General features: G+C 34.3%; 2 protein-coding genes and 1 long non-coding RNA gene across 6 annotated transcripts in view; 1 reads left to right on the top strand and 2 right to left on the bottom strand.

The window, feature by feature from the left end:
* LOC126966157 (baculoviral IAP repeat-containing protein 6-like) overlaps nt 1-16598 on the top strand; it is a 312407-nt gene that overhangs the window by 69485 nt on the left and 226324 nt on the right. The window lies entirely within an intron of this gene.
* On the bottom strand, nt 908-2827 carry LOC126966201 (uncharacterized). The gene is made up of 4 exons (XR_007729687.1): nt 2755-2827; nt 2476-2532; nt 2100-2135; nt 908-979 (listed from the first exon to the last, which is right to left on the bottom strand). It is a non-coding gene; the product is annotated as an uncharacterized LOC126966201 (long non-coding RNA).
* Nucleotides 3861-16295, bottom strand: LOC126966105 (papilin-like). The gene is made up of 11 exons (XM_050809979.1): nt 16159-16295; nt 14367-14543; nt 12898-13083; nt 11378-11513; nt 10180-10316; nt 9909-9936; nt 9042-9119; nt 7411-8556; nt 6456-6617; nt 4681-4833; nt 3861-4072 (listed from the first exon to the last, which is right to left on the bottom strand). The coding sequence occupies exons 1-11, from the start codon at nt 16162-16164 to the stop codon at nt 3861-3863; spliced, it is 2421 nt and encodes an 806-aa protein (XP_050665936.1). The 5' UTR covers nt 16165-16295.

The following is a 16598-nucleotide window of genomic DNA, read 5'->3' as shown; positions in this document are numbered from 1 at the left end:
AAAGAGTTACTTACCGGCGTGAGACAATCTCGACCTTATGTCTTGCACATTAAGGTCGAGTATAACTTAATTTTCTCTTACATAAACAACCTAATTTCCTTGTTTATTATTTTTTGTTTGTTGAAACAACATTGTTTAACATTATTTGCTACTTAGGGGTGTGATATTGAGTCGTACTTTATTTATACATTCAGTGATTGAACATTATTGTAGAAAATTGAGTGTGATAATAATTTAATTATTGGTGATGTGTATAAATGTCTCCCAAGTAGTTTTACTGACAATTGGATGGTAATAAATTATTCGCGGACTATACTGGTGTTTTCTGAACCCTTGAGGCGTCACGTATAAGTATCATTTTAGAAATTATTATGACTTTGTATTAGGCTATGTAACGTCCCGTTTTAGCCTTAGTCTTATTCGTTCAGCTGATAGTAATTGATACGCCCTGTCCATTACAATGCAGAGCCGCTCAGGAATCTTGAGAAACGCAAAAAATCTGAGCGGCACTATAATTTCGCTAGTCACCTTGAGACATAAGATGTGAAGACTCATTTACCCAGTAATTTCACTAGTTACGGCACCCTTCAGACCGAAACAGTAATTTTTACACATTACTGCTTCACGGCAGGAATACGCGCCGTTGTGGTACCCATAATCTAACCTGCATCCAGTACAAAGGAGCCTATAACTGGTAGGCTAGGTAGAAAAATAATTTTAAAATTTAATTAACATTTTAAAATTATTATACAAATAAAATGCATTTTTGAGAGTTGAATGCGTGTTTTGACGATGACTTAATTCGTATAGTAAATTTTTGTGGTAATTAACTTTATTTCTTTCGTATTTTTATATATTATATTAGTTTCAAGAATATAAGTTCTGTGAAATCTTATAAAACTGTATTATACATAAAAATATTTTTAAATACCTGTTGTACTTTCGGTGTAGACCACTGTTGTAGTCTCGGCTTCTAGGTCTAAGGAAATAATATAAAAAATAATAGAAGGTGATATAGAATAAACTTTAAAGTTAAACTTTTTTGGGCAGATGGCGGCAAATAATACGCAACAAAGTACTCTGTCGAGATGATCACGACCCTCAGCACTGAGGAAACCGACGCGAGGAGGAGGAGCAGGAAACCATAATGCAAGTGAAACATTTTTCACAAAATAACATATAATAACATTAGAAATACATATGTATAAAATACATATATAAGGGTAAATGTATACACTTTTATAATAAAGTACCTGCCAGTGTTCAGGCATTATCTATAAAAAAATTAAATGTTTTATTTATTTTATTTACATATTATGAAACAAAGTCCTTCGCCGCATCTGTCTGTCTGTCTGTTCGCGATAAACTACTGCACCGATTTTCTTGGTGGTGAAATATGTTAAGTTGTTGCATACATTTTTACAATCATTAACGATACTTTGTGGAGCTGTCGGAAAAAATAAACCGTTTAGGGGCTTTCAACGAAAACGCTGTGTAAACCCTTTGAGATATAACAAAATATTTTTTGGTGAAACTATCTTATATATAAGTGCGTCTACACAAAAGTCTGCCATGGCATATACATATCTCTTAAGGATAACATACTATATCCATTTTAGAACTTTAAAAAATTTGCATTTATAAAGCGATAATATAATAATATTGACACACTTTTTACACAAATTATCTTGCACCAAGTTAAGCATATATAGCCTGTGTTATGGGTTACAAGACAACGATATATTTAATACAATATACTTACTTAAACATACATAAATACATTTAAACATCCATGACTCGGAAACAAACATCTATATTCATCATATAAATGCTTGCACCTACCGGGATTCGAACCCGGGACCTCTAGCTTAGTAGGTAGAATAATATAATAGCTCTATACACAAATACGACATTAATCCTTAGCATTTTATTACGACATATTATAAAATTTATAATATGTCATATGTCGTTATTTCATTTTACTCCTTGCCTGATGCCTTTAGACTACATTATTCCCGAATACCTACATAGAATACATACCAACCGGTTTTTTTCTATTGACAGAACAGCGTTGTTACAAAATTCAAATATTAACATACCTGTGAAGCTTGTCGAACTGTCTGTTGTAAGGGTTTCTGAAAAAAATTATATGTTATGAGTATGTTACATAACAATAACGTTTATAAATCATAGTATTATTTAAATTAAATGTATAATTGCGAAATATCTAACATCACACTAAGTAAGGGAGGGTCTTACAAATATGACCAGCTATGACGGGGGAGGGGTCAAAACAATCATAAAATTCTTGTACCGTTATTTATGTGTCAAAGTGAAGAGGTATATTGCGTAGTCAGAATATCGAGTTCAATCAAGAATTCTAAGAGGCGCTAAACTCGTCTCGTCACTTTTTGCTCATAAAAGCTACCAGTAATCTTTTATCTGTAGGTATTAACTTATAAAGATAATAAATACCTGTCGATGTGGTGGAACTCTCTGAATACTCTGTAGTACCTTCTGTCGTTGTTACTTCTAGAACAAAATAAAGTATTATTTATCACTACATTTTATTATAAAACTGTTAGCGATAAATTCAAAAACTATTACACCAATTTTCATGTCGTTTTCACCAATTGATAGCTTGGTTATAGAGTATATAATTAGTTGGGTTTTTGTGTACATATTGTCTGTACAGATTCAATCGTTGTTGAATATAATATTATGTTCTTGTTTAAGTAATAGACGTTTACATACCTGTTTCAGGACATCCTTGCTTGTTAGGTCCTGAAGCGGAAATGGTCTCATTTTCGCAACAGCCAAATCTGAAAAAAGAATTTTGGTGATGACATTATAAGTAATATTCAAATTTATTAAATTTAGGGTAACTAATCCGAGAATTAAATGATTAAATCTTTTTTTAAAGTCAAGTCAAAGTCAAATAACCTTCAGGCTTAAACTAAGCGCTTCTGAATCGTCACTATAAATATTTCTTCTAAATTACTGAATTTGCTATATGTTCGTAAAAAGTTGCGCTCGTGAGAACAACATAATAAGAAACTCAACGGCCACTTCTTTCAATCAAATAGAGTATTTTACAATCGCTGTAATATACATAACAAATTTGGTTGTAAGGTGCTGCATCAAATATATGAGTCGTGTTTGAATAATATAAATTATTTAATGAAAAATAATAAAGAATTAAATGCAAAAATATAAAATATCGTATATTGGATGCATCAACCTTTAGAGCTTGACCTCATTTTTTGTGTAAGATTCGCTTTTGTGAGACATTATGATTTTTTTTATTTAAATCAGTTTCGTCGACTAGTCGATACCAACAGCGATGATCCGTGACTAAAGCTGAGAAAGAACTTCTATTTTCATATGAGCAGCACCGAGCGGCAGAAAAGAAAAACCCTGAGGCGTTTGAGATGTGGTGTTGGAGAAGGATGCCTCGGAGGAGTAACTTCGCATGGGCACTAGATTGTTCACAATTTGCTATCAAAAGTTCTTGGGGTATTTTTACCACTTAGACCGACGCCTTTCGAGTAATTTAGACAAGTTGATAGTAATAGGCAAGGTGGAAAGCAGAAGACCACGCAGACGATCACCTAGCCGACTGTCGGACCAGATCTTCAATCTGACAATTATTAGCCTACCACTTACGACCGCAATAAAGAAGTAACCTAACGAAATCCTTGAATTACGGACAGGACCTTCAAAACCGAAGAACGTGACCAAGCAGAGATGGCCAGCACATGGGATACCCTAAGATTTCGAAAATACACATTTACACAAAATTAAACGAATATTTTGAAATTGTTGAAACTCCATTAAATATTTGTTACTATTTAGTTAAATTACTCTATAGTCTTGCAGGCTGGTATTACGGGACATCCTTCATCATCATTTCCAGTAGCAGCAGTAATGTTGTCAGACTTGCAGCAGCCGTAGAGCGTCTCGTTACAGGGTGTGACAGGACAGCCCGCTCCTTTATCATCCAGAGCTGGTGATACACCGTCGGGACAGCAACCGTACTTTGTGTCAGCGCACGTCGTAATGTTCTTACAACCTTACAACAAAAGTAAACTTTTATTTTTTGTAGCTGTTGCATTCATTTTTTTTATTGCGTGCCCAGATCGTTGACTTACGGCCTTTTCCAATATTCCAATATCTCCTTGAGATAAAAAATCGTAACTATCGTTGACTTTTCTGTCCCAATAAACTTATCGACGTTAACTCATCTTATCCGTACATACCGTACGCTGTCTGTCAATGGGACGACGTATAGCTTACCAGGGATAGAAGTTTGTATGGAAATTGCAATAGTGAATTGGCAATAAGAATGACTTATCGGGTATATTGGGACAGCTTCAGATTACTGGCAGCTAATTACTTACAGTATAAGATAGTAACTTATCTCTATCTGTAGATAGTTTGTTGCGAAGTGCCTATAAAGTACACCTTTTAATTTATTTCTATTTGGAGATAAATCATATTCATATTTAGGTTTCGTCTTGCATAGTAGGAAATTTTAAGATAGTAGATACTGAGTCCGTTTGTCAGCAATCGGTTGCTGATTATAATTCAGTTAATGGAACATCCATGATTCAATTCTCTATTTATTAGTTAAGAAAGAACATTGAAGTGAAAAAGTAATATTTAAATAAAGACCAATACCTAAATCGAAAGGCCCCTTCGCAGGTGTTCGTTTGTCAGGACAGCATCCGTACGGATATATCCGAATATCCGTGCATTTAGCGATCTTACGCCTAATCTTACATTTCTGCCGTTGAGTGTATACTTCCACAGTTGATTTCCAGTCCAATTGAGCTAAAACATAAAATTACCATTAAAACACGATTTTCTATTAGATATTAACTATCCATATTATGATGACTATTGGTGGCTTTTTAACCAACTTCAAAAAGCAGGAGGTTCTCAATTCGTCAGTATGTTTTTTTATGTTTGTTACCTGAGATCTTTCGACTGTGTGTACCGATTTTTATTATTCTTTTTTTGAAAGCTGGTGCTTCCCGTGTGATCCAATTGTAATTTGGTCTAGATCTGACAATGGCATCCATTAGAATACCATTTGCTAAAAGTATGTGCGCGACAAATGGACGAATAATTCAATATCGCGCGAACCGATTTTGATGATTATTATTTATTGGAAAGGATATACATACTTCAAAGGTCGTTTGGTGAGAGTTTGGAATGGAATCAGTTTCGTTACTTTGTCATGGAATCCATGACAAAGTAACGAAACTCTTCAATTCTAAGATGCAAATTAACGAATTTCTAATGTCTGTAATCATTAGCTTACGTTCATTACTGCATTGCAAAGTTTAGTAGGTTTACACAATATATTTAGACAAATTATTAGTGTGTACACTAAAAGTCAAAAAATAACAATAATTTAAATTGTTGTCGTTTGATATGTTGGAGTGGATGTCAGCCAAGGTAGGTTTGTAACTACATATATACATAGCTGTAGGTGAGATATGCTTGTGTGGCACGCACAACGTGACAAGGCGGCGGGAGGACACCGATTTCAAGAATAACAATAATTGTGACTAGAATTAGATTAATTAATTAGATTCTATAAAAATACGCAATATTTTTTTTGTTTTTAGTGCATATTACATTTATTGTTTTGGAAAAGTGTTTTTTGAAGTCCGTTGTTTTTTTTGTATTTTTTTTTATTTAACATCAGAAATAATTAAAATAAAAATGAATATCTCGAACATTATTACAGATATTATAGATATATTTAGATACTATTAGAAAAAGTAAATCTAAGTACCACTTAATTTTGTTGTGCAATACGTTTGTTCAAATGTCAGCTTACTTATATCACAACCTTATTAGCGACTTAAATTACATCGAAAACCTTATTTGTCTCTATTTAATTAATATTACGTATATTCTGTTGAAGTATATAAAAGTAAATACGTTTTATTGTAATAAATGTAACAAAGTGTCAATTGGATTGGCATATAATATTTTTTGAGCAACCTGAACTATTTTGAACTTCAAAGAATCTCTTTAATATTATATAGCCAAGCCCCATATAGCTTTTGCAGTGCACGTCCAATAATGACTGCCCAATTGAAGAAACTTTCGAAGAACAAATAGAAAGTGTCAAATTTTAGAAAAAAATGTAGCCTATATTAATCACTGCAGATAATATTCATAAAATCGGTTAAGTAGTTTTGAGTAATCTATAAAACACACAGAAAATCAAACTCGTTCTCTTCAAAATATTACCTATTAAATATAATCCCAATATTCGATGCTACGCGTGTCTTCTTAAAAATTGCTTCTATGGATCTAAAAATTTAGGACATGCTGATTGGCCGTCAGACTAGGCAAACACAACCAAGTTTTGGCCGCCATATAATCCTTTGATTTATGAATTTTAGAAAGAATAAGTATTTATTTGATTTATTTACCTTCAGTAGTACTTTCTTGCGTTAATGATGTTGGTTCGTTAGATTCGATGGAAGATGTTTCGGCATATTCACTGGTTCCAGTCTGTGTTGTTCCAGCTTCTGTTATAGTAGAGCTTTCAGTCGAACTGAACCCAGCATCTGTTGTCGAGACTATTTCTGTTCCTGTTATCGTAAATAATTTTAGTAAAATAATGTGAGTGGTAAAAGGAGGTTATAACAAAAAGATACAGACAGACTACAACACACGATTAATAAGGTATAACAATATAGAATTTCAATTCAATATTATCGGTCCAACAAAGTGAGTCTCATTGCACGAATAAATTATGGTGCTGAATATATACGACTTGTAATTCGTATTAATTTGCAATAGTACTTGCCCCCTTTTCTCCCGAGCACTATTAGTTATCTTTCGGCTTGAAGAGCGCCATGGCTAACAAAATTACTTGTTTACTTAGACATAACATCGTATGTCACGTATTTGGCGACGACCTCATTCACAGTGCAATAAAGTTATGGATTTTCATTAATCACTTGAAACATGCCTTGCTTGACTCATCATAACTACTAAAATTTCATAAAAGTGGAATTGGATCGCGTTTGTTTGCGGAAGGTCATTTTGCTATGCTTTTGCATAATCTTAATCAAACATTGATATGGTGAGTCAATGTTACTAGGAGACTTTTCCTCTTGAAAGGTGAAATACGTGTACTTTAGAAAGTCATCCAAATATATTGGTATTATGGGTTATTATTGTGGCCATCAGGTTACCCACAAGTTCGTTGGTCAATAATCTAAAGAAATATTTATGTAGAGCTTCTCAATAGTCAATCAATACTTCGTCTACAGAAATCAGGTGGATGAATACCCAAGCTAAAGAACTCTTAAGTGTGTAGGAATAAATATATTATGGAAAAATAACTTATGTACTAATTACCTACTATAAAATACACACCTATTTCTGTGCTACCAGTCTGAAGACCTACATCAGTTGTGCCACTTGTAGATTCATCCGTATTCATTCCCGTTGTAGATTCTATAGTTGTTTCAGTAGAGCTGTCTGATGTAGATTCTACAGTACTTTGAGATGATTTGTCAGTATTTGTTCCAGTTGTGCTGTCTAAACTGCTTTCAGTTTCATCGTCGGTATTTGCTCCAGTTGTGAATTTAATAGTACTATCAATAGTACTATCTGTACTCGTTTCAGTAGTGGATTCTATTGTACTTTCAGTTCCATTGTCAGTATTTGTTCCTGTCGTTGATTCGAAAGTACTTTCAGAAGCATTTTCTCCATTTGTTCCTGTTGTAGATTCTATAGTACTTTCATAAGATTCGTCAGTATTTGTACCAGTTGTAGATTCTATGGTAATTTCGAAAGATTCGCCAGTATTTGTTGCTGTAGTCGAATCTATAGTACTTTCAGTTTCATTGTCATTGTTAGTTCCGGTGGTAGATTCTATACTTATTTCAGTAGTATTATCTGTTGTTGTTTCTACAGTACTTTCAGTTGTTTCATCAGTATTAGTTTCAGTTGTTGAATCTATAGTACTTTCAGTTCCATTGTCATTATTTGTTGTAGTCGTAGATTCTAAAGTAGTATCAGTAGCAGTATCTGTAGTTGTTTCTACAGTACTATCAGAAGATTCATCAGTATTTGTTTCAGTTGTTGAAACTATAGTAATTTCAATATTTGTTCCAGTTGTGGGTTCTACACTACTTTCAGTAGATTCATCAGTAATTGTTTCAGTTGTTGAATCTAAATTAATTTCTGTTACATTATCTGTATTTGTTCCGGTCGTACTTTCAGTATATTCTACAATATTTGTTCCAGTGGTGGAATCAATCGTACTCTCAGTTGCAATGTCAGTAGTTGATGAATAAATAGTGCTTTCAGCATCATTGTTTGTGTTTGTTACAGTTGTGGATTCTTCAGTACTTTCGGTAGTTTCGTCGGTGTTTGTTTCGGTTTCTGTAGTGTGTTCAGAAGGTTTATTGGTATTTGTTAAAGTTGTCGATGCTATAGTGATATCAGTAGATTCATCTGTGTTAGTATCTGTTGTGAATTCGCTAAGAGTCACCGTTACCTCCGTTACACTTATATCTGAAAACGGATCACATAATGTAAGAACAAAAAAACTATATCCAACAATTTTTAAAATAAGAGAGAATATAATTACAGTTTTTATGTCAATTACGTATTTGCGAAACTTGAAAACAATTCTTTTAAAGATGTCTAACATTTGTTTGGCTAGTGAAATTTATGGTCTCGTTTTAGTGGACCCTTTGATCCTATCCTATTCAACACACTAGCTTTATAACATTGGTATCCTATAACTGTGGAAAATTATCCTATAATTTATATGTAACTAGCTGACCCGACAGACGTTGTTCTGTTCATAATAAAAAAAACTCTTGCGGGTGGAATTTCGAAAAATCCGAAATTCCGAAATCTTAGCTGACCTCTACTCGGCGAATGGAATATTCCTACCAAATTTGAAGTCTCTACGGCTTATGGTTCCAGAAATATTGTGATGAGTGACTATATATCGGAAATCTCTTATATATATAGATTAACAAAAAAAATACCTGCACCAGAGCCTTCTTCAGTAGTAAATTCTGATTCAATTTCAGTGAAAGCGGTCCAGCCACCAGAGCCTTCTAGAACTGAAAAAAGAGATATGCAGTTACCTGTGGCAGTTTTTATAGTATCATTTCACAACAATTCTTTATCTAAAGTTTCGGATTACGTATGCCTCGTCTTATGAAGTTATTAAATTATTAAGGAGTTGAGGACTTTTAATGCATGTTTTACCAAAAATTCTAGAATCTTTTATAATTTTTCATGGTGACTCTTGCTGCAAACTACTTTACAAATATTACAGGCAGTGGTTGCCTAACGGCCATTCCAAATATTCAGCCTATCTCCGGTTGTGGCGTTCTTGAGATTAAAATCAGAACTACTGGTGACTTTTCTGTCTCAATAAACTTATCGATGGTAACTCATCTTATCCGTACACGCTGTCTGTCAATGGGACGACGTATAGCTTTTATGAAAATTAAAAAAAAAAAATAAGTTTTTATGGAAATTGCAACAGTGAACTGGCGATAAGACTGACTTATCGGGTATATTGGGACAGCTTCACATTATTGACAGCTAGTTTCTGACAGTAGAAGGTAGTAATTTATCTCTATCTGTAGATAGTATATTGGGAACGGTCGTTATTGTGTAATGTATGTGTAATTATTTGTCTTTTGTATACTGGCAGTTCTTATGCACCACCAGAAAATTCGCAAAATCGGTGTTGGGCTTTGCGTTTAAAGATACATAGCGTAAGGATACCCATCGTCAATACGGATAATAAATTACTAATGTATTTGGGATTTTTTAAGATTTTCCACGCTTTTTTTTTATTTACTTTTTTGGATATTAGTGTTACGAGAATCAATAGTTACCTGGGCTATCACTAAACATGACGTCGAGCTGAAACAAAAATAATAAAATAATAATGTCAGCCTATATTTAGAATTAACTGAACGGAGAGTACCAAAAATAGATTACGAAAAACAAAAAGAGCTTGCAAAAACGATATTGAAATCTAAGCCCGGGAATCACCGTACAGGTTCTGTGCTCAAATAATTTATCAGCAGCAACATTTTTTCTCTCTCAACTCACTCAACTTAAATAGTTTCATAAAACAAACAGAAAAGGAATATGTTAGCTTGCCTCATTACTGGGAAGAGTGTCATCAATAACTTCGGCTCCTTCTTCTTCGTAGTCCTTTTCGTACTCAATACATTCCCCGAGAATGTAATCATCATCCATAATGGGTGTAGACTTAGTATTCAATGGTAGCATTTGGTCTGTAAGTATAACATTTACTATAAGTATTATCACTAAATAATAGTGTAGACAAAGAACTATGTGTCTTCAAAAACCTATTTCTAGGACACTGTATTTTGAACTAGTAATGAAGATTCATATCTAACTATCGTTTTGCATTATATGATAACAGACGACTACCAAATATTATATATAATACTAGCTGACCCGACAAACGTTGTTGTGTATATAATAAATAAGATAATGTTTTTTATGAATTTGGCAATAATATTTCATAACATCAAGAATTGCTTCGTAAAAATGCACCCTGTTGTTGTAATGAAATTGTTTCACAGCATAACTGTCAAACCGTTGCGTCAATAAATTCGACGGGGTACGCATCTAAGCAAAAAAAAAATTTGTTGTTTTTATTTAATTCCGAGCATTTTCCTATTTATTTACCTTTTAAACCTTCCCTGTACTTCCACAAATAATTCAAGGCCAAAATTAGCCAAATCGGTCCAGCCGTTCTCGAGTTTTAGCGAGACTAACGAACACCAATTCATTCTTATATATATAAATATAATATTTGGTGGTCGTCTATATATATATATATATCTTCCAAGGTAAATGAAGTTAGTTGCCCACATCGAGATGGGATGGCTAAATCAATAAATTACCAGCGTCTGACAGTATGGGCGGCTAAGCTGACAGCTAATGGTAGTACCGTTAGTACCGCTAATATCGTTTTGTTATTGTGATGCATCATAGTATAACAATTGATTATGGATATTGATTTAAAAAATCTATTATTTTAACACAAGGTAAATAAATAGTCAAAACTAAATTAATTCATTAACATTATGAACTTTTGTTTAAAATATGTAGGTAGGTATAAGATAAATCATTAGTGTTATATAAATGTACCTATCTGCCCGTCTCGTAGCTAACAATAAGTATAGATACTCCAAGTTAGTAGACGAAACGTGAGTTATACAATACAAATGTACAAAGGAACAACTGATATTGATTGGGATTATCGGGAACCCGAGGTTCCTTATTATTTTACCTTTCTTCAGCTAAGATAAAATACGACAGTTACCTTCATCACAGGGCTGTTCATTACATGATCGCCAGTTCTCAGGAATGGAATCTTCAGCACAGTCTTTAGACTCCTTGTTACCGCGAAGACACATAATTGCTCGTTTCTGTTCACCGCCGCCGCATACCTTTGTACACTGAAATGTAAATTTACAAAAATATTATTCATAATATTTTTTTTCCGCATAGAAATATTCTACTACCCTCTTCTCCTTTACTATAATATATCCAGATTGTGATACGACGAGTTACAGCCAAATGACGAAGAGTCGGTTTGGCGTACATCAATAATTGAATGACGTCATATCAGTAACTTTTGTAAATTGCAATAGTACCTATACTAGATTTTAAATTTATTCATCCACAAGGAATCGATGCTTTTGTAATCATGAAGTAAAAACTACGAAAAATGTACCAAGAATACTGGCAGAATTCTGCTGATCCGTTGACCGAAATAGCTGCCAGCGCTTGGGTTTCCTGTGCCTCTGTTTAGACGCTTAGTTAGTACTTTGTGAATTATCCGCACCGCTGGACCACTCGAACCAAGTGACTCGACACAAAACAGCACGAAGATATAGCGTTAACTGAGACCGATATATGTGTTAAGTTTTCTATCTTTGGCAGTCAAAGCAACAGTTCCAGCACTAAATGAAATAGCCTGGACATTAAGAGGAACCATAATGTCGACGCAAGTCGCGTCCTAGGCCACCAGCATTCCCCGAGCTTATGGGAGGTCAAGCCATCAGGACGCCTGTCATCAAGACGGTATATTCGGAGCGGCAAATGTCCTGCGGATGGCTTCACTAATGCTGACGTGACAACTGGAACGGTCTGCCAATTTTAGGCTGGACATCTCCTGACGTTCTAAAGCATCTACGTACCTACTCGCCACAGCAGCATTGATGTGGTTCACTTAGTTTTATTAAAAGGCATAAAACTCATTTATTTTCTCAAAATTAATTACTTTAGAATTCTTTTTGATGTCATTTCTAATATACGACACTACTATCGCTTCGGAAAGAAATGGCGCTCTGAAAGAGAAGAAGCGGTGCAAGAAATTCTCCCAACATTCTTATTTTTGCGCTCGTTTTAATCAAATATACACTATTGTACTGTCATTGCTATTGCTATAAAATAATCATAATCTAGTCCCAGGCTGTCGGATCACTTAGATATTCAGCTGTGGAGTCTACTACTCCACTACGACAGAGCTATTTTTAATAAAATATTTAAATTTATTTATAGATAATGCCTGAACAGTGGCTGGGACTTTATTATAAAAGTGTATACATTTTATGAAGCCTGCTAGAATTAGTTACAAACAATACCTTATTTGTAGTGTTATAATAATGAAAATCACCATTATGAGCAATATGGTGATGTAATTTTTGTGAACGTATATTAAATTTTCATAAGTGTACTGACAATGAACAGTCATAATATTTATTTCTTAAAATTTTTCTTTGAGAGCCTGTCCTATTCCTATTTTAATCGTTAAATCGATATAATGTTTCAACATACATTAGTCCACGGTGCCGCGAACCACTGTGCTGGACATTTTTCATTCGGGACTTCGCATTCCTTGGTATCGCTGTATCGTTCTAGTTTGCTGCATTGCTTGTCATCAACCTTCTCCACCGATACCCCGTCGTATCGTCCACAGAATACAAGACGTGTTTTGTTACCTTTACCACACAACGCTGAACACTGAAATTATTTATAGAAATTAAAGTAAGGGAACAATTTACAGATTTTTTATAAACTTTACTTTCCCATCTGTATCTCTATATCGACCATTATCTTTATTACCTGAACAGAAAGACCAAGACAGTAGACGAATATTCAATAAAAAGAATAATAATATTGTTATATTTATTTCGTTTTGAGACAAAAAAAGAGGAAAAAATAAACCTTAACGATTTAAAATCATTAATTGCCTAGCCGAACTAAAACGAAGAAAATATTTTTAATGTTCAACCGTTCTAAAGCGATGTAAAGTCAACAAGTTAATTATTATTAAAAACATCATAAAACATTGTTTTTTTTATAACTTTATTCTTTATGCTAGTAGTTCTACAGTATTCCGTATAGGTGGACACCACAGCGGCGCCGTGTATCAGCCCTGAAGCAGTATTTTTTTAATAATACTTTTTTTACAGCACAGTACAGAATTAGCAGGGCAGGGAAGGCGAGGCAGACATAGGCCACGAGCGTCTTTTGTTTTTTTTTTATAGTCTGAATGATAAATTTGACACAAACAATGTCCACAACACACTAATTCAATTAAATAATCTGATCCAAGAATTACCTGGAAAAAACATGTGTGCAAAGTTGAATTAGCGGTAAAAACCATGCATGCATCACACAGAAATCTGTGCCCGCGACCGGCGCTACCACGAGACGCAGAGCAGGACAGAAGCATGTCTGCGCCGTACATGTTTGCACCGCAGCCTACGTAGCTCTTAGTACGTAGGTACATATGTCACAAAATCTGCTCTGCCTTGCTCTGCGAGCTTCGTCTACGTCTCAGCATACGCCCAATATTTCAGATTGTAGGGCGCCATAGCTAGTAAAACTACTGGGCAAATGATACTTTACATCTCATATCTCAAATTGAAGCCACTCACAAATTTGGGTTCAATCAAATATCGCGGAGTAGCACCACAACGGTGCCTTTTTCTGCTGTGAAACAGTAATGTGTAAGCATTATTTTGTTTTAGTCTGAAGGGCGGTAGCTAGTGAAATTACTGGGCAACTGAGACTTAACATCTTTTTGTCTCAAGGCGACGAGCGAATTGTAGTGCCGGTTTGAATTTTGTTTTTTTTTTCAAGAATCCTGGCCGGCACTGCATTGTAATAAGCAGGGCGTATCAATTACCATTAGCTGAACCTCTTGCTTGTCTCGTCCCATGAAGTCATATAAAAAATAAGCGAAAAAGTTAGTCTGGCAGGCATGAGCCACGGGTCATCAGTAATAGTATAATACGTACTTTGCTCCACTGGGTCGCGTACCATTGTACTTCGCAATCAGGTAATTTGTCTTTATCGCACGGCTCTTCCAAAACTGGCATTTGATGATAACTGCACATGCTTGGATCAACCACTTGGCGGTTTTCAGTCACGCATTGGGCTACCCTAGTTCTGTTTTTAGATGAACATGTATCACACTGGAACACAAACATTTGATATTTATTTTCAAAGTAATTTATTCAAACAAAAAAAAATGCTTACAGATATATCTATATTTACATGAATCCCTATTTCACTTGGTCACGGCATCACGCGTGAACGGCTGAACCGATTTCGCTAATTCTTTTTTTGATGTGTTCGTTATTGTTAGGAGAAGGTACTTATGGAAATTGAAGGTGAAGAAAAATAATTGGGGGTAAAAGTTAAGAATACTTCACCACCGTATAAAATTATTTCTAATCTAACCTTAGCGCTTTGGACAATATAAACTTTATTAATGTAACCTTTGACATAGAATTGACAGAATGCGTGCTACAAACATTCTTAAAGAGGGTGTAAAAAAACTGAATTTCGTTTATAACAGAATCTTCGGTCAGAGTTATTTTATTGATGAAATACACGTTAAATAATTAATTTATTATTTCTTACACAAGGTTATTGAACTTCTTAGTTAAGAGCCATCACACCTAATTCTTAACCTGAATTTTTATTCAGGAAAATTAGCCATTTGCCAAGTTTTTAAGAATTAGTCAGTGTTTAGTTTGTTTTTAATACCAAAGAACAAATGATGACTCAGATCAGATATTGTTTGTGAAAAAATCTACGGGTCGTTTTATAGTGTTAGCAATTGTTTTATATAGTCACAACATATTATAAAACAAAGTCCTCTGCCGCGTCTGTCTGTCTGTCTGTTCGCAATAAACTCAAAAACGATTGCACTGATTTTCATGCTCTTTACACCAATGGATTGGATGATAGCGTGGTCGAGGAAGGTTTTAGATTATAATTTGTAAAGTTTTTGTACAGATTTTTGTATACATTAATAAAAAAATTAAAAAAAATTGTATTCAATGATGTTTGTTAGAGGTGCCGGAAAAAATTAAGCCGTCTGGGAGGTTTCAACGAAACAGCTGTCTGAACGTTTTGAGATATTATAACAAATTAATGTAAGGTGGAATTGTGTATCTTATATAAGTCTACAGAATAGACTGTATGGCATGTGTATATCCTTATGGCACCTTAATACTTTAAAAAAACGGTAGTTGCAGGGTATGATCATTCAGATATACGTTTTACACATTTCCGATGGCTTTAGACTACATTATTCCCGAATACATCTTTTTTTTCTATTGACAGAACAGCGTCTGCCGGGTCAGCTAGTATATCTATAAATAATATCATTACATGAAAGTGTGGTAAAGTACATTATTGAGAATCTTCGATCTATCGAGAATCGTCATTAAACAAAAAAAAATAACAATAAAATATATTTTACAAAAAACACCGACTATAAACATACATTTGAAACAATAAGCAATCCCATTTGTTTCGCTGCGTTCGTGAGTAAAAAATAGGTACCTACGTACAATAAGTACTAACAATAGATTAGTAAATAACTTCGATTAAGGATTGGTCTCTGCTGCGCTCCAGCTAGATACCACAGGCGTAGTCGCATCCGGTTAGACTACAGACTCTCAAACTAAAATGCTGGGTTACGTAGTAAAAAAAAAAAGAAATTAGAGAGACACGGAGATCACATATCATGAGTAAGTATTTTGTGTTTTATTAATTTCAATGTAAAATAATACTCACAAACATTTTAAAGATGCCATTGAGTGTCAAGATGCCACGCACACAAGCATCTAATAGTTGCTGTAATAAAATAGCTATTGTTCTTAGGTAGTGCGGTATCTATCTGGAGTGCAGTGGAGGCCAATCCTTAATCTAAGGCAAATAATAAAAAAAGTAAGGATTTTTTAATTTTAATTATACAATTATTATAATAATTGATATCTATTACGTTTAATAGTAACTCATATCTTACCCCCGTCCAATTACTGAGCACCCAATCCACTGCAACACAAAGATGCAGGATACAGGGCTGTTCTGCAGGTGGCTTCTCCTCAGGACACTCCTCGTCTCCAAACACCTCCACTCGACCGTTGACTCGCCGATGACAGACCACTTGCCGGGTTTGCTTACCCCCACCACAAAGCTTGTCACACTATTGAACAAATTCAAATATTTTATTC

This window comes from Leptidea sinapis, chromosome 9 (assembly GCF_905404315.1).
Source record: "Leptidea sinapis chromosome 9, ilLepSina1.1, whole genome shotgun sequence".
Taxonomy (NCBI): Eukaryota; Metazoa; Arthropoda; class Insecta; order Lepidoptera; family Pieridae; genus Leptidea; species Leptidea sinapis.
This window is presented reverse-complemented; position numbering and strand designations above follow the sequence as displayed.

Coding starts and splice junctions, on each gene's coding strand:
- LOC126966105 (XM_050809979.1), bottom strand. Junction 13,084..14,366: donor ACGCGACCCAGTGGAGCAAA/GTACGTATTATA, acceptor AAATAATTTCAG/TGTTCAGCGTTGTGTGGTAA. Junction 10,317..11,377: donor TGAACAGCCCTGTGATGAAG/GTAACTGTCGTA, acceptor TTATACTTACAG/ACCAAATGCTACCATTGAAT.